This window comes from Cydia splendana, chromosome 3 (assembly GCF_910591565.1).
Source record: "Cydia splendana chromosome 3, ilCydSple1.2, whole genome shotgun sequence".
Lineage (NCBI taxonomy): Eukaryota > Metazoa > Arthropoda > Insecta > Lepidoptera > Tortricidae > Cydia > Cydia splendana.
In genome coordinates this window covers 21,645,532-21,669,505 of record NC_085962.1, presented here as the reverse complement: position 1 = coordinate 21,669,505, position 23,974 = coordinate 21,645,532, and the positions used below count along the sequence as shown (strand labels likewise).

The window sequence follows — 23,974 nt, the reverse complement described above, 5'->3', positions numbered from 1 at the left end:
GCGGCTGTGACGCGACGAAACCAATCTGTCAATATTATCATAGGGATTTTGCTCTTCCCGTAGCGAGTGTTGGCACAGTCTTTTAATGGTTTTTATCTTTCGTGATATTTAATGTGACTTTGCTAAGTGAATATTTGAACGCTGAAATTGAGCTAGAGAAACGGACACAAAAAATACAGAATTATTTTCAAACCGAGATTAGTCTGGTAGTTGCACCTTAAATTTAGGAAATTTTGAAGATATTGGAAGATATTTTTTTTAACAATGTTAACGTTAAAATGCACCCACTGCAAATACACTCAACTACTGTAGGTTTTTATGTACTTATACGACTATTATGGTCTACAATACCTACGCTCAAAATTAGTAGGTATCCAATTATGTATATTAAATTATGAAAATATTTTTCCTTAAAAACGTGTCATTTTTAATAATAATCTAAGTAAACAAAAATATTTTAGAAATTTATCGGTTTTATTTCGGCAATAGCGTGACATTGCTTCTAATTTAACGAAAATACTGCTCCTGCGCAGATCATATATACTCGTACACAGTACATTGGTATGTACCTATGCTTTGGCAGTACAAAGGTACACAGTATAATCAACTAAAAAAAAAAATATATATATACTTTATTCATGTAGGCCTAGCAACAAGCTCTTATTAATCGTAATTAATCTTAATCTAATTATCAGAGCAATTCATTATGTTAATATTATTCCATAATAAAATTGGATTATTATACATATCAAATTTAACACTAAGAATTTCACAAAAGGATCGTCAAACATTAAAAAGATTGTATAAAAAAATACTAGTCTAGAATTACTAGAATAAAATTTAAATGTCAAAAAAAAAAGCATAAGTAACAAAATAAGTAGATAGTATTAATAAATAAATAAATAATAAATAAATATTGGGGACATCTTACACAGATCAAACCTAGCCCCAAACTAAGCAAGGCTTGTACGATATACATACTTGTATAGATAAATACATACTTATATACATAGAAAACAACCATGACTCAGGAACAAATATTAGTGTTCATCACACAAATAAATGCCCTTACTGGGATTCGAACCCAGGACCATCGGCTTAGCAGACAGGGTCACTATCCACTAGACCAGACCGGTCGTCAAACTTAGAGACGTTATTACATCGGAATATCCATTTCCTCATCAATAATCAAACATACCTAATAAATAAATAATCATTTCGAATAACAATTAATCCCACGTTGTAATATCATTCATGTAGTCTTGTGTGGTATAATAAGCTTTAGAAATAAGTTTACGCTTTACATAATTCTTAAATTTATTAATATATAATTCAGTAATATGGTTTGGAAGTTTATTATAAAATCTTACACAATTAAAGCCTGACAACAGTTTATTTGACCCTCGCCATTTTGCGGATTTTCAATGGTACTAATTTCTTTTACTGGCAACAAGTACTCTTTGACAACGAACGTTGGATGTCATCGAATGTCACCGATGTAAACAAACGGAAAATATCTACGAATATATTCAAATATAAATGGTTTTATTACAAAAAAGCTAAAAAAATATACTAAAGATGCGAAAAAAATTGTAGTGAATGCAATAAAATACTTACAGCTTAAAAAAGACGAAGGATTACATAGCATTCCAATAAACAATGTTTTAAATTTGGTTGTTGACATGACCGGTATTGACATTTTATAGTGCGGTTGTATTGAACTGGTTAGTTGTTTGGTTTAAACTTTAATATTTCATTTAAGACCATATCATTTTCATTTATTTGTAGATCGACGATAAAAATCCTATAATCGAATTGGAGACTGAACGTTTTATAATCGAGGTTGGTGGTCCTGAAAGCGACACAACATCTGATGAAAATCAGACTTCGTCAGAGTCAGAAAACGAAGAATATATAAATATTGAATATTTAGAATCAGATTTTAACGAATAGGTAAATTGAAAGAACCGAATTCTCTGTAAGCAATGTTTTGACATTATACGAGTATCAACATGAAGCCAATGCCCACTACCCCGACTATACATGACGTACGCACATTATTGCCATACGTAAGCTGTTTGCAGCGATACTATCTCAGGGTTAAATAAACTGTTGTCAGGCTTTACCCATGAATGATTTTTTAATTTTATGGAGCCGAGTGAAGGGCACTGCGAGCTTATGTTTATTTCTAGTATTAATATTATGAATTTCACAATTTTTCCTAAAATTTACAATATTTTTCTGTACATACAGAATATTCTCATAAATGTATTGACAGTGCACTGTCATTATGTCAATTTCCTTAAATTTATCTCTAAGTGAGTCTCTATGGCTCATTTTGTATATTGCTCGAATAGCCCTCTTCTGCAGAACAAAAATGGTATTTATCTCTGAAGCACCGCCTCACAGTAAAATACCATATGCCATAATGCTATGGAAGTAACTAAAATAGACTAATCGAGCTGTTTTCACATCAGTTAACTGACGGATTTTGCTCACTGCAAAAGCTGCAGAGCTCAGTCTATTCGAAAGAGTAGCAATATGGGGACCCCACTGAAGTTTAGAATCTAAAGTTATACCAAGAAAAACTGTACTATCAACTAATTCCAATTCCTCATCCTTCACAATGACACTTCATGCCTTATGTTACTACTAGTGACAAACTTAATACATTTAGTCTTTTTCTCATTTAATAATAAATTATTAACATTGAACCAATTTACTACTTTTGAAATGGCATTGTTTACATCATTGTAAGCTTGTTGCTGTCGTTTGACTTTGAAAATAAGTGAGGTGTCGTCTGCAAACAATACTATATCATGGTGGGTCTTAACAAGGAATGGCAAGTCATTTAAGTAGATAAGGAACAGGAAAGGCCCCAATATTGACCCCTGTGGTACACCCATAGAGACCAATGACCCAGGTGATCGCTGTCCATTCACATCGACCCTTTGTATTCTACCATTTAAGTAGGACTTAAGTAAATTTAGTGCCGATCCTCTAACTCCGTAATAATGAAGTTTCCTGATTAATGTTTCATGACAAACACAGTCGAAGGCCTTAGATAAATCACAGAAGACACCTAAAGCATCTCGTGACTCCTCCCAGGCATCGAAAATATGCTTAATTAGCTCAACACCAGCATCGGTTGTTGAGCGACCCCGTGTAAAACCAAACTGCTTATTATGCATCAAATTATTAACGTTAAAATGTCGTACTAATTGAGAAAGAACTAATTTTTCAAAAATCTTGCTAAATGTTGGTAGCACAGATATCGGTCTAAAGTTAGTGGGGTCAGAGCTGCTACCAGATTTAAATAAAGGAATTACTTTACTATGTTTCATTAGATCAGGAAACTCGCCGCAATCAACACTGTTGTTAAATATAACTACCAAGTCAGGCGCTACAATTTCTACTAAGGATTTGACAGCATGGACAGAGACTCCCCAGAGGTCATTAATTTTTTTGACATTAATTTATTTAAACGCCTTTATTACATCTGAGGTACAAACATGTTCAAAATGAAGGTCTCCACAACACTCTGGAGCGTTATGTTTTAATAATGTAACAGCAGATGAGGGTGATGAATTTAAATCCTTAGTTGTGGATACTGGTACCTCGATGAAAAATTTTTCAAATTCTGTAGCTACTTCTAAATTGGAATCTATAATTTTGTTATCAATGTTTAGTTTAAGTTCTTTAATTGTGTGTTTCGAGCGACCAGTTTCCACATTTATAACTTTCCAGGTTGCTTTAACAATGTCGGAACTACTTTTTATTTTCTGACTTAGATAATTTCGCTTCGCTATATGACAATCTACTTTAAACTTCTTCGAATACTCCTTCACATGTTCTTTAAATTCATCACTCTGATTAAACCGCCGTTCCTCATATAAGGCATACAGTTCACGTCTTCTTTGATGTAAGTCCGCAGTAGCCCACTCACTAAAAACTGATGCACCACTAACTACGACCGATTATGAGGTGAATATCGCATTATAATGATCCATAAAAGTGTGAAAGAATGAATTATACATACTTTTAGGACTAATATCGGAAGACAAAAAGGGTAGCGCCTGAACTAAACTTAGCTTCATTCTTTCCACGCGGTCCGAGGTTACTGGTACACAAGTTATTTGTTTTCTCATGGTATTTTTCCTTAATGCCTCAAATACCATTAATTGACCTAAGTGGTCTGATTCTAAATTGCTGATAACTTTTTTAGCAATAGGAAAAATATCTGTGAAAATATTATCTATACAGGTTGCACTAGTAGCAGTCACTCTAGTGGGCTCCATAAACATGTGGTTGAGATTACAAGATTTAAAAAGATTCAATAATCTACAAGACATTGTTGAATTTTCCATAATATTTACATTAAAGTCGCCGCATATAAGCAATTTCTTACTAGAAGATGATATTTTAAGTAGGGCAGATTCCATTATGTTTTAAAATAATTCAAAATGACTTAATGGCGGCCTATACACACAGACAAACTACATATCAAATATATCAATCAATCAATATTTTTATTTGTTAAACATAGGCACATATGTGTTACAATTTAGCATAAGCCGTATGTTACTAAATAAAATACCTGAACTTTCTTGGGCCTGAATTCTTAGTGTTTGTTATTTATTGAAAGTATATATTGTAGCATGCGTGTTCATGTTGCAGGTGGTGTGCAACAGTGCGAGCCTGCGTGGTGTGCCGTCGGCGCTGAGCCCCGCGGTGACGCAGCTGTCGCTGTCGCGCGCCGACCTGCGCGTGCTACGCTCCGACGCCTTCGCGCACCTCCGCCAGCTCCGCCGCCTCGCGCTCGACGCCTGCAACCTCACGCGCATCCGCCCCTTCGCCTTCCGCGGTCTGCCTAGGCTGAAAGAGCTCTACATCCAACACACTCCCCTCGCCACCGTCGACGCGTTCGCTTTCGCCGCCCTACAAAACATCACTTCCATCGTCCTCACGCACAACAGAATCGCACAAGTCGAGGGATACGCTTTCGCCGGTACTAACTTCATTAAGCTCATATCTCTTAGACACAATCCACTTAGAAAAATACTGGCTCATGCATTTTCGGGGTTAAACGACGTGGCACAAATCGAACTGCCTTCCGGCATTAGATCAATCGAGCCGCAAGCGTTCGCGGGGCTCGAAAGCGTCGGCGTCTTGGAACTGGCTTACATGGACTTGCCGGCGCTTCAAGCGGACACATTTCGAGGATTGACTCGAGTAGGGAAGCTGGCGTTGCGGGAATCCGATCTTGGTATTATTCGCGTAGGAGCCTTCGACGGTCTGCAGCGAGTCGACACGCTCGAAATGTGTAATAATAAAATTGATAGAATTGAGGAGCTTTCATTAGTGCAAAATAACAGCGTACATAACTTCAGACTGACCGGGAATCATATGTTGGAGACTCCGGAATCCGTCATGTTGGAAGTGGATAACTTAGTCATACGTGGTAATCACCTTCCGTGCGAGTGTGGTAGGGATCCCCTAGCCAACCCATTAGCGTTGACGCAAGGTTTCGCGGAGGAGAATTTCTGTATTTCACCGCTGAAGGTGCGGGGGCGAAGTTTGGCGAGCGCGGCGGGAGCGGTGTGCCGGGGCGAGGCGGGCGGGAGCGCGCGAGCGCGCGCAGCGGCGGGCACGGGCGCGCGCTCGGCGCGCTCCGAGCACTGCCTGGCTCCACCACACCTCGCGCTCTTTATCACTGCCTTCGTTTTCCTCGCCAATAGCTAACCGCCTTCCGTGTTCAAGTAGGTACTTACCTTTATGTACATATTGTAATATAAAGTACCTAAGTATAATGATGTCAAATATTTTACATTGAAAAGGTCCGTTCATTGAGTATACGTTGGACCATGATTAAAATTTGACTTTTCAAATTTTGTTTCATTTTATTCTCACTGATTGTTTTTTGATATGCATGTTCTCCCCTCGGTTTGGTGATTAATTTAGCTGATTGTCTTGAAACTTATTGATAGAGTTTTCAAAACGATAAATCATACGTAAGTGAAGATTTATGACTTATGACCGAATAAAAATAGCGTTTTATCTTTACTTCCAGTCAATTAGCGGTCGCCATCCGATAGGGCTGAGTAATGCGCCGTCCTCGCAACCGCACAAGCGGGAAATATACTTCCACTTACTAAGGGCAGCTTAATATCCTCTTCTCATCCTAATACGCGTTGTCTTGAGATGTGGACTCAAAATTGTTTACAATAAGATTGAACTTAGGACGAAGTCATACATTACGATACGGGTTTTCGAAAGAAAGAAATTAAATATATATTTGCACTTGTGCCGAAAACGAGCATCAGCGGGTTGTTGTCCAGACAGAACCGGCCATTGTTATTTTACTGGAATTACAGGTATGTATGTGTTTCTACACTCAAGTGCAATATAAATACGTCATGTTTTCTTGTTCCAAGTTGTGAAATGAAATATTCTTTATTTGTAGGTAACAATAATACATATTTAAAACTAGCATAGGTACCTATATAATTACAAATTATAACTAAAAGAAACTTCTGATGCTGGCTGTAACATCTATCGTGATAAAGTAAAAATACACTACGACAACAATGAAGCTCGAATAATTATTCTGACGTTGACGCATGGAATGGTGTTAATTTTTGTCCATTGCGGTTTATTGGTATTCGAGGCATGCAAATGTGATTACAGCGAACCATTGTGTGGTAGGGTGTTCACATTTCCATTTATTTTAGATAATTTTTACACTTTTAGTATGTAAATAATGAATAAGATTTTTGACGGTCGTAACTCGCAATCGCATAGGCAAAGAATTTCCACAACTCTCTATTTTATTTGTTTCTTTTCCAGCTATTTGGTAAGAAAGGTGTCATAGTCGTCTTGCCCTTTTAGTTTCTGAAACTTTGTCACTGGGCTGCTGCTTGTAGCTTAAGTTTGTAAGTACGACAGTCTAAAGGTAGCGGACTCTCGCCAAATTGTTAGTATATCAATGCTTCACTCAAAAACCAGTAAAAAGGAAGGTAAATAGTAAAGAAAGTACCTGTTATTTGTGTCTGTACTGCTAGCGGGACAAATATTATCTATAACTAGACAACACCGAGTACTTGTCGCGCTTTCGAAATGCCTCTAATTCAGCCGCCGCCGCTCCAGCCGTCTGGATAGTTCGGCCAATGTTCATGGCGGCAAAAGTGCTGACACACGTGGCGTCTCAAAGTAGACACTAACTTATCCTTCTCCCAAGGTATAAGTGTCAGATCGTCATGGTTTTGCCATCGGTGCGGATTAGGCCTGGAAGGTTTTTGTGATATTATTTAGGGCATGGTGATATGGAAATCTCCCCGCACATCGACAACAACTCTACTGCCGCAGATGCATATTTATGTATCTGGGACGAAACTGTTCCGGAAAACAAAGATGCTTCTTAAAACTATAGATAGATTATTACCGAAACCAGTGTGTGATTAAATAGGTAGGAAGGTACCTACTCAATCAGTAAAGATATAAAATCGAAAGAAACGATACCTAACAGTTTCTTTTACCTAATACAATGCTTGGTAGGTACTGACAATAAAATTAGCATGAAAAAATCACAAATAAAAATTGAATGTAAAATGTTACGGTTTAAACACATTAAATGGGTTTTCTAATGACCCATAAACGTATCGGAGCCATTACGATGGTATTTTATTATTGAAGAACCTGAAAAACCCATTGAGCTGTTCGAGTGATTCGAAACCCATTTAAAAGTACAATAAGGGATCAGACTGGCTAGTCAAATGAGAAACTTTTACGAAAATTCAAGTCGATTCATGTAGGCGTATTCTAATTGCAATAAGATGCTATCAATTTGATCTGTACTCGTATTTGTTATGGATACAACCTATCAAATTCATATCGTAATTACATTCAGAATACGTACTTATCAGTATGAAGTTTGTATGAATTGTAACATATGTATGACGTCACATGTCGGAGGAGTCAGTCGTACTCGTTTTAGGCTCTTGTAAGATTAAAAATGATTAAATGTGCAGATATAATAATAATTATATGTCGTCGTATGCAGTACGGCCACATCTAAAACCAACAATATTTAGACAAATTCCGAAAGGAAAAAACACTATAAAAGTGGCGGATAATTCCGAAAAGGGATTCTTATTACAACAGTATAAGTGATTTTTAAATTATTTCCGGAATTATCCGATTTCTGAAAACACCCAAATAAACCTTATACGGGAACATGTTCTTGAGATTTGTCCAAAATCGCAGAAGAATTATTTATAATATTAGCTATAGTTAGTAGTTTATGTAACAATTTACTACAGTTAAAGGCATTAAAATAAAATACCCGTGTGGGTTTATGACACGAACAAAATTAGTTTCATAACAGGATCACACGGGTGTTTAAATGCCTAATTATGTACTGTTACAGACACTGTTGTATCTAAACTCATATAATAAGCTCTATATACTTATTACGACCGTCTGTGCAGCATCGTTGCTTTGTCGCGGATATCAGGTGGCGTCTTGGTAATATCTCGATCGCTCATTTTACACGAAAGTAAGTTTATAAACAACAAAACAAACTAATATTATACAATCTAAAAGATAAACTGAACCCCAAATAGTGGTAAATAAAAACTTTTTCACGCATGTCACGCAAGCTTTTTTTAAATTCAGAGACAAACTACACACTGTTGGATTGTGTGTAACAACAGTGGTCACAAACAATCCGCAAATTATCAAGCGCTGAGGCTAGTCAATCACAAAATGGTGGTTAACTGATGAACAGGTTACCTAATGCTTTCAGTGTGAATTTTGATAATTCATTCTACGTACACACTTTGGTCTGCGTTAAGGTACTTGCACCTTAGATCTCAACAACTTTTTGACTGCGAGACTTTTTTGGTGGGCGTAGTTTTTTATACTTAGTGTTAGCACACCCCAATCGTAGCCCGAGCCAAGGAAACGAGAAAGTGTGTTCCGTATCGAGCTCCGAGCACTTGAATACAGGGACCGTTACCGGTATTCTGCCTACCGGTTTTAATTGAGGTATAACCGGTTAAAATTGAATTTTGGTATTTATTTCGCTAAAGCTCCGAATAGAGGTATAACAATACCGGTACCTATTCAAGAATATTATTGGTTTAGCCAGTTGACAACGAATACCTCTATTTGATATTTTATTCCTAAAGCCATTACCGGTAATACCTGTCACTGTCAGTGTCAACATACTCGAGTGTCTATTTCTGCAAAAATGTGTGGTGTTTAGCCGTATCGTTTAAATGTAAGAATATTTTGCACTTTGAAAGATTAGGTAATTTGATATAAAGCGACAAAGAGGTTATTTATTCGGTTGTAATTTTACTATGAAGGCCGGTGCGTTTTTTTATACAGGACGTTAATAGAGTTAGACCAAGACAAGTCTGCAACGATTTTGATAGCACACACAGTTATTTTGTTATTTACGATACAAGTGCCAAAAAGTAGGAAATTCGGAACGAGTGGCGATAAATTAAAACACGACCGAATGGATTGTACAATTTTTACAGTACATATGGCCCTTTAAATTTTCGACAAACGCACGTACAATGTACATAATACGTACGTTTGTCGAAAATTTAACCTACCATATACCATACCATATGCTATATGTACCTACTGGAAAACATTGCACATTACACGTACGAAAAGATAATTCGCAACTGGTGTCGAATAAATTTTCGATTAAATCTCGATTGAAAGTTGACAGGGGGTTTTTGTACGAAAAAGAAGGAAGTGCCGATTTCGAAAATGATGACCATTTTGGAATCCAAGATATCTGCCCTGCACTTTGTCATAAAAGTCGTCATGGATGTCGATTTATAGGTTTTAGGGAGTGCCGATTTCGAAAATGATGACCATTTTGGAATCCAAGATGTCTGCCGTGCACTTTGTCATAAAAGTCGTCATAATTTTCGAATTCTGCACTCCCTAAAACCTATAAATTGACATCCATATCGACTTTTATGACAAAGTGCGTGGCCGCCTTCTGGGATTCCAAAATGGTCATCATTTTCGAATTCTGCACAAGGGATAAAACCTATAAATCGACATCTGTGACGACTTTTATGACAAAGTGCACGGCAGACATTTTGGATTCCAAAATGGTCATAATTTTCCATAACGGCGCTCCCTAAAACCTATAAATCGACATCCATATCGACTTTTATGACAAAGTGCGTGGCCGCCATCTGGGATTCCAAAATGGTCATCATTTTCGAATTCTGCACTCCCTAAAACCTATAAATTGACATCCGTGACGACTTTTATGACAATGTGCAATTTGTGCACGGCAGACATCTTGAATTCCAAAATGGTCATCACAGTAGAATCTAAGTAGCGAATGGTCTTTAATATTCTAGATAAACATAAAGAATAATGACAAAATACTATGAACTCTAACTACTAGAAATAAAGTTGAAATGTACTAACGTACATAATTATATTTATGTATTTTGATTGATTCTATTTGAATTTGACAGAAGCCCTACCGTATTTAAGGTTAATAAGGTTTTAAAATTGGGTATGAAATTACAAGCAAATATTAGCGTTAACGAATTAAGTATTGGATGACATCCCATATAACCATTCCAGTCGCAGAATCACAAAGTGGTAACTAAATGTCAGATGTGTCGTAACAGAGTCCACACAATGTGTCTAGAATTGTTTCGAAACAAAGTGTCGTCGCCGTGTCTACACTTTTCCGTAACAAGGTGTCGACACATTTGTGTGCACTTTGCGTGCGGTTTGCGACTAAATCTGACAGCAAATTTGTGACAGCAAATGTCAATATAAAATACCTCTTGAAAACCAAGGTTTGTCAAACTACTATTAGTGTCTCGTGTGCTCGTAATTCTAGTAAGTCATCATGGGCAATGCAAATGATAATAATCGACCGAAACCATATAAACACCCAACACCCGTCAACCTTTTACAGAAAAGTTTTTAAAGAAATTCAATAAGCTACTTAGGTCAGGCAACGAATGCTCCAAAAGTTGTAGAGGGAAATGCTCGGAACACAATTTTTGACTCCGTAACTTGGTTTGACAAGTTAGGAGGTGAACATATCAAAAGTCCCCGGCCCTTGAGCGGGGGGGAGAGAGGGGGCTTTGAAGGTCCCATTTTCCCGTTTTTCGATTATATCTCGGAAACTATGCATCTCAGCGACATGGCCACTTATACAAAATGAAAGGTAATTTAATTTGTTACAAGTTTATTCCGTCAATTTTTTCGATATGTTGAATAGTTTTTGAGATATCCGCTCTTGAAAGTTTATTTAGGGCTCTCAATTTTATCTTGATATATCTATATCAGTGAAGGTGCTAGGCCGTGTTTGGTATCGTTTTCGTATAAATCTGGGGTGCTGAATCCATTTAAGATATCACATTGACACCATTCCACAAAATAAAAATAAATCTTTTTAGGGTTCCGTACCTCAAAAGGAAAAAACGGAACCCTTATAGGATCACTCGTGCGTCTGTATGTATGTCCGTCTGAATACACAAAATAGTTCTTTACCTATAGATGACAGGAAAACCTATTAGAAATGTGCAGTCAAACGCGAGTCGGACTTAATGTACGGAACCCTTAACGCGAGTCCGACTCGCACTTGGCCGGTTTTTTTGAAACTCTTCTTGACGCTTAACCGCTGAACCGATTTCGTTGAAATTTGGTATAGAAATAGTTTGCGTCCCGGAACAGGACATAGGATAGATCTTATAACCAAAATCATCTTTTGAAGGTGTGAAAAGTGGCGTAGAAATTTGTACGGGAAATCAATAACCGCTGAACCGATTTATATGAAATTTGGGATGGTCTACATCTTTGATTTAGTTAAAAATGATGAAAAAACATGACTTCAAACCTAAACTTAAACAGTATTAACTTCAAGAAGTCAATTCTGAATTCCCCCCTACACCTCATTTCACACCTTTAAAGGGTGATTTTTGAGATAACTTATTATATCCTGTCTCGGGACTCAAAATATATGTGTACCAAATTTAAATTAAAACTGTTCAGCAGTTTAAGCGTGAAGAGGAGTTTAAAAGAAAGTATTTTAATAAGTTTATATGTTTTTACTTCGGAATGGTGTCAATGTGATACCTTAACTAAATTTGGTACTGCGAATTTATACGAAAACGATACCAAAACATGGCCTCGTAGCTTTACTGTTGTAGAAGTGAAAATAAAATTGAGTGCCCTAAATTCTTATTACTTGGCCAAACTTGTGTAGAAGGAAAAGGTAAAATAAAAGTCTTCGGCAGGAATATAAGACACAAATATATTTTTTTTTTGCGTTACTATTTCATTCATCAAATATAAACATACCTTGATTATACTATTCTAGTGAGATCCTCATAGATAAACAAAAACATTTACTTAAAAAATTACAAGGTCGACGATGTCACGGAACTTTTTTTTTTTTCCTTTGTTAAGGGGCTTTTTCGATTGAACGAATATGTCACCCCATAAAAAACAGACTTAATTAACAAAGTTAAAAGAAAGTAAATAGCTACATCTAGTTTAATTACATCACACATTTCTGTCCCTCAGACCGCACTTAACAATATTTAGTACCTTTTCAACAACCTCAGACATGGGGTTCGAAAGGTAGGTATTACATAACCCAATGGAACTGTCATTGTCATGAAATATCTGTCTTCTAAGTCGCTCATTTCGGACACACTCCATTAAAATATGATACACATCCTCGACGCGATTACATAAGGTGCATAATTCCGAATTCACTTTACGCATGAGGTAGGCGAACTTATTCAATGGAATGTGTCCAGAGCGCAATCTCAATAATAAAACTAGATCCTGCCTACACAACACACTATTATCAATCCAAGGAGAATTAAAGGGTTGTGGCTGTATTGTCTTATACCAAATACCTTTGTCACTAGATCTCTCGTCGAAATATTCCTTCCACAATTCGCGACACTTTAATTTGACTAAATGTAAACAGTCATTATTGCCCCCATATAATGTTTCAAGTGAAATTCAATGCCATCGCTGCATGCCTGTTTTGCTAATGCATCAGCTGTCTCATTGCCACTTATACCTACATGCGATGGAATCCATTGCAATATTATAACTTTTGCCATAGATTTAGTAATATGTGAAAAATATAAACTTTTATGACAAAAAAAATCTGGACACAATTTAAGAATCACCCAATTGCGTCGAGGAATCATCTGTATTTTTGCATGTTTCATTACCTCCTCGCTTCTTTTTTGTCCTTTGTATTCTGTAGCAATTTGTTAGATCTGAAAATAAAGATAACTTGCGTCGTCACGGATGTCGATTTATAGGTTTTAGGGAGTGCAGAATTCGAAAACGATGATCATTTTATAATCCAAGATGGCGGCTACGTATTTTGTCATAAAAGTGGAATCCAAAATAGTCATCATTTTCGAAATCTACGCCCCCCAAAACCTATAAAACGACACCCATGACGACTTTTATGACAGTGCATGGCCGCCATTTTGGATTCCAAAATGGTCATCATTTTCGAAAGCGGGGCCCCCTAAAACCTATAAAACGACATACATGACGACTTTTATGACATAGTGCATGGCCGCCATCTTGGAATCCAAAATGGTCATCATTTTCGAAATCTGCGCCCCCTAAAACCTATAAAACGACACCCATGACGACTTTTATGACATAGTGCATGGCCGCCATTTTGGAATACAAAATGGTTATCATTTTCTAAATCTGCGCCCCCCAAAACCTATAAAACGACACCCATGACGACTTTTATGACATAGTGCATGGCCGCCATTTTGGATTTCAAAATGGTCATCATTTTCTAAATCGGGGCCCCCTAAAACCTATAAAACGACATCCATGACGACTTTTATGACATAGTGCATGGCCGCCATCTTGGAATCCAAAATGGTTATCATTTTCGAAATCTGCGCCCCCTAAAACCTATAAAACGACACCCATGACGACTTTTATGGCATAGTGCATGGCCGCCATTTTGGATTCCAAAATGGTCATCTTTTTCAAAATTGGGGCCCCCTAAAACGTATAAAACGACATCCATGACGACTTTTATGACACAGTGCATGGCCGCCATTTCGGATTCCAAAATGGTCATTATTTTCGAAATCGGCACTCTTTAAAACCTATATATCGACACCCATCTCGACTTTTATGACAAAGTGTTTTGCTACCATCTGCATGCAAGACATTTCTATTATTTTTACGTACAAAAATGGCCCCCTGTCAACTTTCAATCGAGATTTAATCGATAATTTATTCGATTAATATTCAGATTAATTCAATTTCAATCTATGTTAGGTCGACTAAACTAATCGCGATTAAAATTTGAGAATTAACTTTTTTTATTCCATTAATTAGTCGAATAAACAGTTAATCGATTAATGCCCATCTCTGACCACGGCATTTTTACACTTTGAGAATATCTGAAAACAAATCAACACAAGGAGCCATTTTGCAAATCCAGTAACATACCAGTAACTTTGTTATTACTTTTGACAGCGCGTGTCATGTGTCAACACAGAGTCGACACAAAGTCGAAACATTTGTGACTGCAATATTTCTCAGCCTTGAACCATATTTATACATCATAATTAACAAGTTTCGTAGTATGTAAAGCGTTATTTCTGTTATTTAAGTATAGTATACGCATCGAAGTACTAAAAATGCTTCAAATAATATAGTTATGAACACAGGCACTGAGAAGTAAACAATTTCATTTCCGGCTAAACTAAAACAATGTGGTGGCGCGTTGATTATATTACACTTAGTTTATCAAATCACTCGAGCAGTTTAATTCCCCATAATAATTTAAGTCATATTGTAATATAAATGCAAACAATATATAATTACGTCTTGTAATCCGTTTAAGAGATGGCGTATTAATGTCACTTATTTTTATTTAAGTATTTTTCCATCTGACAGTTTCCATTTGACAGGAACAAAATGAACGAATGAACGAATGATTTTGGCATAAAGTAGTCGCAAACCCGAAACAATGTGTGCACACGGCGACCACACTTTATGTCACTTTGTGTCATGTGTCGACCCTTCCCCATTTCTGGTAACTGTGTCGACACGGCGACGACTCTGCGACTGGAATTGTGACCGAAACAGATGGTGTCGACACAAGATGTGTCAACACCGCGTCGTAACGGCGACTGGAAATGGTTGTATGGGATGCTAAAGACAACCCAATAGGGGTATTGAATACCGGTATTTCATTAAGTAAATTAAATAGTGTGCACATAGGGATAAAGACAAAAGCGGAATGACAATAATACCTCTAATTCGAATAAAGGTATTACATTTTAACCACTATTCGTTTGACACGTAAAAATACAGGTATTTATTAAAACCGGTTGTACGGTCCCTGCTTGAATATGGGAGACAAAAGAGGATCCCCTACAATTGCAGCTCATGTGATGTTAAACTGCCTCAAGCTTGTCTACACAGGAGGCGGTTCTTCGTAATCACAGTAAGCTTGGTTCACACAGGAAGCGCCTTGCTTCATTAACGCTACATCGATCGAACTTTGTTTACTCCCGCATACAAAACATTTAATTAAGAAGATATTACATTTATGTTATGTGTGATATTGAGCAAGCTGTTTGTTTTACGTAACGTACCAGCTTATGTTACGTGTGTAGCCTCACCTTTAGGCAATAATATGAACAAAGCGGAACTACGTGGACAATTGGGAAATGTACAAATTCTAAGTCCGTATTATCAGGGCACGACCTTGGTCTGCAAAATAATCGGAGCTACGGCACGGCGAGAGTTCGGAATTAAGCATCTTGTTAATTAAATGTTCGAGAGATCGATACAGCGTTAATGAGGCGCGTCGCGCCCCGACATGTGTGAACTGAGCTTCACGTGACCGCACTTCCTGGCACGAGCGTGGCGGATTTTGTGTTACCTACCTACCTACTTATAATTTAACGATATATGTACCAATAATCGTATTACAGAACATGATCATTAAAAGTGCTAGGTACTCAGAATGTAACGACATATGTACCAACAATCGTATTAAATGACATGATAGTTAAAGGACAACCTTTACGCGTGTATGTAAATTTACGAAACTCACTGGTTACCGCTCTATCACAATGCACAGTAAACTCTTAACAGAGCTCGCGGTAACAAATGAATACGAAGAATCGCCATTTTAAGGGTTCCGTAGCCAAAATGGCATAAACCCTAATTAATAATATATTTAATAATTTTAGAGGTTGGGTAAATCGTCAATAACTGGCCACATTATACTAAAAATGTATTCTATTATACCTATAAACACAATTCATTTTAGTATAAGGTTTCACTAACTGGCCACCATGCAATAACTAGCAACCTTATACTAAAATGAACTCTGTTTATAGGTGGATATAATTTGTTTGTAGTACAAGGTGGCCAGTTATTAAACAGTGGCCAGTTATTAAACAGTGGCCAGTTATTGACGAATTACCCTATTTATGTACAGATACTATTTGCTAAAGTTTCTATGGAAAGACAAGAGTCGTAGAATGTATTGGATCGCATACATTTCACGACTCTTCTCTTTCCGCATAGACTCTACACTATCGCATTGGGCAACTGTTGTGATAGCTGTACGGTTATTTTAAATAAATAACATGATAAACCTTGTTAAAACCTATGACATCCGACAGCTCATGCAAGAGGCTCTGCCGCGAAAAACGAAAATCGACATTTTTGTATCTGCCTCTCTATCGCTCGAATATGCAAGAGGGATAGAGAGGCAGATATCTAAATTTCGATTTTCGGTTTTCGCGGTAGGCCCTCAGCCCCAATGGTTTCATTGTTAGCCATAGCGAGCGCTGTGATCGTTTAGGCTTCCCCCATCACCCGATTTGCAGGCAGGGCAGCGAAAAGGTAACCGGTATAAACATCGGTATAAAAACAGTTTTTTACCGCTATTTATCATACTAAAATTTTCCGGTTGCATTCCCTACTGGTCTGTTGTTTCATAATTTGAGTGTCGCTTAATTTGGGTATGTGTTTTGTGAACCTAGACTTATAGTTCGTTTTTTTAGCATTAGAAATAAGGTAAACAATCTTGATGTTTCTTTTAATGTAAAAACACATTTTAAAAATAAGTTACGGCAAATATGTAACAATTATGAATCTAAAACGATCATTTTATATTCTTCTGCTTTCATAAGTAATAGTTATTGATTAAAAAAAAGCGTTTTTCAATTAAAAGACATGTCAAGATCGCTTACCTTCTTTCAAGTTCTTTCTAATGCTAAAAAAAAACGAACTATAGACCAAGAAAAGTCTACGGCGATTTTGATGGCACACGCAGTGCAATTGTTATTTTAAACGTCAAACCTCTATGAAATTATGACTTGCACTGCGTGTGCTATCGGAATCGCTGCAGACTTTTCTTGGTCTAACTCTACCTACCAGTGATGGCAACATTACGTAACATAATAGGAACCTACACTGTAATTAGATTCCAGCGAGCGACCGCAGGGATAACGTTAACCTGGCTAGGTTATGACTTATGACATGTTACATAATAGCTCATGACATGACACATTGACATAAAAAGCAAATTCAAATTCAATTATTCAACTTTCTTAAGGAATCTTTCTTCTAGAGGTTAAGGTTTTTTATATCATGAATATAATAAAAGTAAAACATAAAAATGCATAAAAAATATACACAGTGTATAAAACCTGACCTATGATGCTACCAGCAGCAGGGCAGGGCCCAAGCTGCCGGTGGTCAGGGCCGCAGAGAGAGTCGGACTATCCGCGCCGTGTCCTAGACTACCGCCGGCTGCAGCTGACCCTTGAGCCAACCACCTAGCGAGAGTCCCTCAAAGTGTTTGGTCGAGACTCTTCGTTATTATAAGACAGTTCGCTGAAACGAACTAAAAACTAGTGTTTTCCCTTATTTTAGTCATAAGCCATCAACTACTGTAAAAATTACGCCTTGATTACAACAAACAAAATTTGTGACACAATGAGTTCTGGTTTTCGCCATTAGTCTCTAGGAGTGAATGAAGGTACTGCACGGTGTACCTACCTAAGGTTCAAAAGTGCACGTGCAAGTTCACTGGCGTTCAAAAGTGCATGGAGATGTTTCAACCGTAATAATTATAAGGCATTACATATGTACGAGTAAGTACGTATTAGGTAAAATTTTACCACCATAAAACTCCACCATCAATGAATATATATATAGACATTCTATATCTTCATCTATTTGGCATTTGGTTAAAATTTTACTGACGATGATAAATCAAGCACCGTACAAGTGCTCAAGTGGAAAAGTATGTACGGAAATAAAATTGAACACATTTTGTTTATCTTTTGAGCTTTTTGACGTGAGATATTTGATTTTTCCCCTGGGCGCAGAACGAGTCCGCCGCCGCCGCATCGAGTCGTTTGTTCTTGAAAACCGATTGTAATTCTCTTCAATGGAAGAAAGAACTTTTGTCTTGCGATCTTTTGTTTTCTAACACATTGTTGTGCGATACCTAACCGTACAATAATTTTGTTTTTTATCATACTGCAGTTGCTTTCTACCATAGCTAAAGATTGACTGGTAGAGAATGCCTTATGGCATTAAGTTCGCCTTTTGTACAGTGTATTTCCTTATGTGCAATAAAGATTAAATAAATAAATAAATAGCTCAACTCGTCGTAGCTGGTACCTAAGTAAGAGTTGATGCTCCACCACGCAGCTGTTATTACAAAATTGATTCACACCATAAATTCCAAATTCAAAATGGTTTATCAATAAAAATGTGCTTAATACAACTTATTAGTGTCAGAAACATGCATACTGAGTTTATTGAGGAGTTGCACGCGTTCTTAGGCTATGATTCGGTTAAGTTGTGTTCTAATGTATGGGGAAGACAAACAAATTATAGCCAGCCTTTTATGAATATAGTATGATACGTTTGGGTATGATGCTTTACCCACGCTAGCGTCCCCTTCCCTCCCCCTGCCGCAACCCCCCCTTTTTGCATGAAATATGTCCCGGTTGACGGTTTTTATTAATTTTTGAGAAAAGTATTAGAATTAGGAATAAAGTGTCAAGGTAAGAAATAATCCTTAATAAATTCTAAACAAAAAAGTTTATATGCAACTTTTTGGTAAGACTCACCATATTCATGTATTAACTTGTTGAAATTCAATATAACATAGTACGTGATAGTACTGAAAGAAATTTATACGGAGAATAAGCTTGCAAGGTTATTCTCCGTGTAGGATTTCTTTCAGTACTATTACGTACTATGTTATATTGAACTTCAACAAGTTTTTCAATGGTTAAATTTTGTCGAAGTTCATCTAGCCATAACATGAATATGGTGCGTCATATCAAAAAAATGAATATAACCTTTTTTGTTAAGAATTTAATAGGGATTATTTCTTTCATTGACACTTTTTTCCTATATTGTATACTTTCCTCAAAAAATGAAAAAACTGTGAACCGGGACATATTACATGCAAAAAGGGGGGGTTGCGGTAGGGGGAGAAGGGGACGCTAGCGTGCGTAAAGCACCATACCCAAAGGTATCATACTACATTCATAAAAGGCTGGCTATAATTAGTATTTGAAAAAAACACAATTTGACCGAATCACTACGGTAACCGCTAATTTACAGGTAGGCCGTATGCTTGTTAGCTACGGCACGGTTTAACAAAAAAATACATCCATTTGTATTTAAGTTCGAATCGGCCTCAAATATACAATCAAGCCCTCTGATTGTAGGATTGGTTATTATTACGATTAATTAAGTAGGTTGGCTACGTGGCGGGGGCCGCCTCCTAGCTAATGACCCGCGGGTCCACCTGCAGCTGACGGTTACGAATCGTAAAAGCGAGTAAATAAAAAGAAATATGATAGCGCTCACTCCATGTTTTTATCCATTCCTCTTGCAAATTGGTGGGTGAATATTTAAAGTCTTTAAAATTTAGAAATAAGAGATACCATGAAAAATCTATTGACATAGGTACCTATTTAATTTAAAAGTCAAGGAGTAGGGTTGTATAATTATGTATGTATATTTATACGTCCGTCCTATTATTCATTCATACGTACTACTAAACGGCTCAAACCATTTGTAATTTACTTGATGAGATACGTAGGTAGTATCTTAGGTATTAGGTAAGATTCGGCTTTGTGAGCTGACAGCAAATATGTAGGTATCAATTATATAGAATAAAGGATGACTCACGCTTGACCGGGCCGTGCCCGGGCCGAGGCGTCCGACCTGTCGTTTTCTATGACAGCTGATCGGTGATCACGTGGTGCTTTCCATAGAAAACAAAGAGCCGGAACCTCCGTCCCGGCCCCGGCCCGGTTTAAGACGAAACAGGAGCTGAGTTTTAAATATTTTAGGTAAATATACCCGTCTCGCTAACGGAAGCGGCACCTAAAAGTAGTGCGATAAGGACAAGGCGAAAAATCCTGCGTAAAAATCTCAAAAATCGAGGTTTCTTACTCCTCTGTTTCCTCCTCCAAAAATTAACCAATCGTAACCAAATTTGGAAATCTAAATGATTATGAAATTATCTGTATCGGACCGTTTTGCTTTTTTGGCTAATTGATATCAGTTTTGAATGCCACGCCTCTCATTGCGGCATAGTCAATTAGGCCATTATGGCCATTTTTGAAGGGCCCTAGCGCCTTAAAAAACAAAAATATCAAAAAAAGCAAAACGGTCCGACACAGATATTGACAATATTAATCTGTGTTGAAAAAATCATTGCTCTAGCTTCAAAAACCACGGAGGAAAACGAGGAGTACGTTTGTATGGAGAAATGACCACTCCCGTTGGCTCTTAACGTGAGGCAACCTTATGATCAATCACGTCAAGATTGAGACACGTTTTTTGTTAAAATAAACTAAGTACAATAGTGCGAGCTAGTGGGTACATGCACCCAACACATATTTGATAGGTGTAAGTACCTATATTAGTTTTGAGGCGTCAAACTTCACGTTAGAGAATAAGACCTCAGCACCAGCAGCGTAAACTACTTCAGACATCTTTGTAAAATTTAAGTTACTAAGTTAACTGCCTCGCAAAATGCATAGTTTCTCACTTATAGGAGAACGGAGTTTGAGTTTTTCCACTTAACTTTTCGACGGTTATTGCCTTGCTTGTTTTTCGCGGTTAAATTATTAATTAAGCTGGTTTGTCTTTACACTTCTTAAGTTTGAAATATAATACAAGTTTAAACATGTTTAGATTAAACATAAAAAAACTATTAAAACGATTGGATATAAATTGAGGAATAATTGTTTTAATTTAGGAATAAGTTTAGTATTAGGGCAACTGATGTACCTAGTGGTTTTCATTTTACATTTATCAAAAATGTAGTAAATTTTTTTAGGAAATATTACATGTATAAAATTAATTAAAAACGAATTTAAGTAAAAAAACACACAGTCATATACTACTTATAAGATAAATACTAAATTTTTCGATGCATCGTGCCAAAGATGCTGGCAGATGACTTGAAATGAACGATCATGTTCACATGGTATAATAATATACTCCGCCTGGTACTCCATTCCCGTCTCTTCTAGGTCACCTAACTGACACGGGCCTACGTCATCATGCGACAGCGCTATATGATAATATGCGATAGCGCTATATATAGCGGCCATGTTGTTGTGACGTAGGCCCGTGTCACTCTGGGAATGGAAGACCATGTTTTATTAGACTATGCATGTTCAGATGTAAACGCTAAATTAAACATCGGGACATCGATGTGCCTGGCTGGATGACGGTATAATTAACACGAGATAAAAACAACTATCATTTTGTTTCGTTCATTCGGTGGCAGTTTGTTATTAGATTAGCTACGCTTCCGGTTGATTTTGTTCCATGTTGCTCTGGTATATGAATTAATATTCCATCACGTAGAGGTTAGGTTAGGCTTCATGTTGTAGCAATATGATGTCATGGAACTGATCTGATGATGGAGACAGAAGGTGGCTATGTGAACTCTGTGATAAAATAACGCAAACGAATTATGTTTGGGGTTGTTAGAATTGTCTCAGAGAGTATCATTTGCCTGTGCAAAGAAAAGTACAGAGAGCGATAAATTAAAAGCTTGTACCAAAAATGAAATTATTGCCAAAAACTTATTTACTCGTAGGTAGACATACAAATAATAAATATTATTATCTAATTACATCTTAAAAAAATTGCACGCATAAAATATGAGTACATAGTTCGTACACCCCCAACGAATACTTGAGGGTGAGGGAGAGGATGAGATCAAAGACAAATGAGGTCACATTTAACTAAGTACCTTACTAATTAGGTACCAAAAAAACTACATACGGTGTAGGTAGTTAGAAAAAATATATTATGCTGAATGTGACATCGACATGGCAAAGCCAATATAGACTCATAGTACTGTAGATAAATTTGATGAAATTTAAACATTATACAGGTCATCAACATGAGGCTTGATTCCATTTGATTGAGGCGTTTGGCACTTATTACAGTTGGTTCTTAAACTGAGTATAAAGCAACGATTTTTTACAAAGCCTGCTACGAATGATGATACATTTGTGAGTTATTAATGAATTTAATTATAAAAGCTACGAAAATTACAATTTTCTTTTCACATAACACTTTTATTTACACTTATATTAATATTTATACTACAATAATCTGTCCGTTTGTGGATTTAATGTTTGTTATTTTCTTAATATTAGATACATGTATCGTAAGTATTTTAATTATGTAATTATCCCCGTACCTATTCATAAAACTTAGCAAACATTTGTTAAATTCTGTCCTTATATAACAAACATAAAAATCAAGGAGTCATCCACATATTACGTCACAGCAACGGGGGAGTTATACGTTCTGTTTTGTGTTAGCATAAGTTCAATTTACTTGATTTTTAATGTAATAAAGTCGAATGATAGCTATACATGTACTTACTTTTGATAAATGTGATATTTTTAAAACAACGCTTTTTGAATGAAATTATACCGCTCGTACCTGTCTGCGAATGTTCACGTCCCGACAATGTGTAAGGGAGCAAATACCTACGTACGTAATCTTCTTAGACAGCAATGTTTGAATTTTGACAACCTACTTGTGCCACAGTTAGAAAAACGTATGACGTCACTGCTGCATTGCTGCATTTATCTGATATTCCATTGAAAACTACTACGAGAACTACTTCCAGTTGGAGTATTTGACCCAGTAGCGTATTCCAATTTGAAGTTGTACTACGGGTCGTAACACAGGCGACCTAGTCACTGGAACAAGCCGCTCGCGAGACTTGTTGGCTTCTCGTATCGTACATGCATAATCCATGTCAATGTCTCTTGTTATCGGTTAGCCTGTTGACGGAATTGATATCCAGAGTGGCGAGGAAACTCTGCAATAGGATTAAGTGCTTGCAAAGTAGTACCCAAGCTATGTGTAAAATACTATAAATACTATGTCTTTCCCATCACGGAATAATGGTGTTCTGGAGCCGAGACCAACACGTAGACGCTCTTTTGACACCGAGTACACGAGCGGATGCTGCCTTTGCCCGCGTCATGTCATGGGACGCACACAGAGGCAGCACCCGCCGGGGTGTAAGGACTATTAGCAGTTGATGGAATCTAAAATTAACTAGGCATTATGGATTGGGATAAAAAAACCGGACGCCTGCTTAACAGCGTCCGACATGTCATTTTCTATGATGGCTGATAGGTGATCACGTGGTGCTTTCCATAGAAAACGAAGCGCCGGATGCTCCGGCCCGGCCCCGGCCCGGTCTAGCGTGAGTCATCGTTAAAACGGTATGCAATTTTATTATTAGTCTAATTAAATATCAAAACTAAAGGAAAGTTGTCAAAAGCGCTCGTTGACTGAGATTAGATTTTTCCTTAGCATGTCATCTACCCAATGTCATCGATTTTGTTACGCG

General features: G+C 37.0%; 1 protein-coding gene and 1 long non-coding RNA gene across 2 annotated transcripts in view; both read left to right on the top strand.

The window, feature by feature from the left end:
* LOC134806847 (insulin-like growth factor-binding protein complex acid labile subunit) overlaps positions 1-5,922 on the top strand; it is a 285,723-nt gene extending 279,801 nt beyond the window's left edge. Inside the window, exon 4 of the mRNA XM_063780248.1 lies at positions 4,678-5,922. Coding sequence (XP_063636318.1) covers positions 4,678-5,742 — 1,065 coding nt within the window. The 3' untranslated portion in view covers positions 5,743-5,922. The remainder of the gene's footprint in view (positions 1-4,677) is intronic.
* LOC134789409 (uncharacterized) overlaps positions 1-23,974 on the top strand; it is a 400,206-nt gene that overhangs the window by 209,926 nt on the left and 166,306 nt on the right. The gene's annotated exons all lie outside the window — the stretch shown is intronic.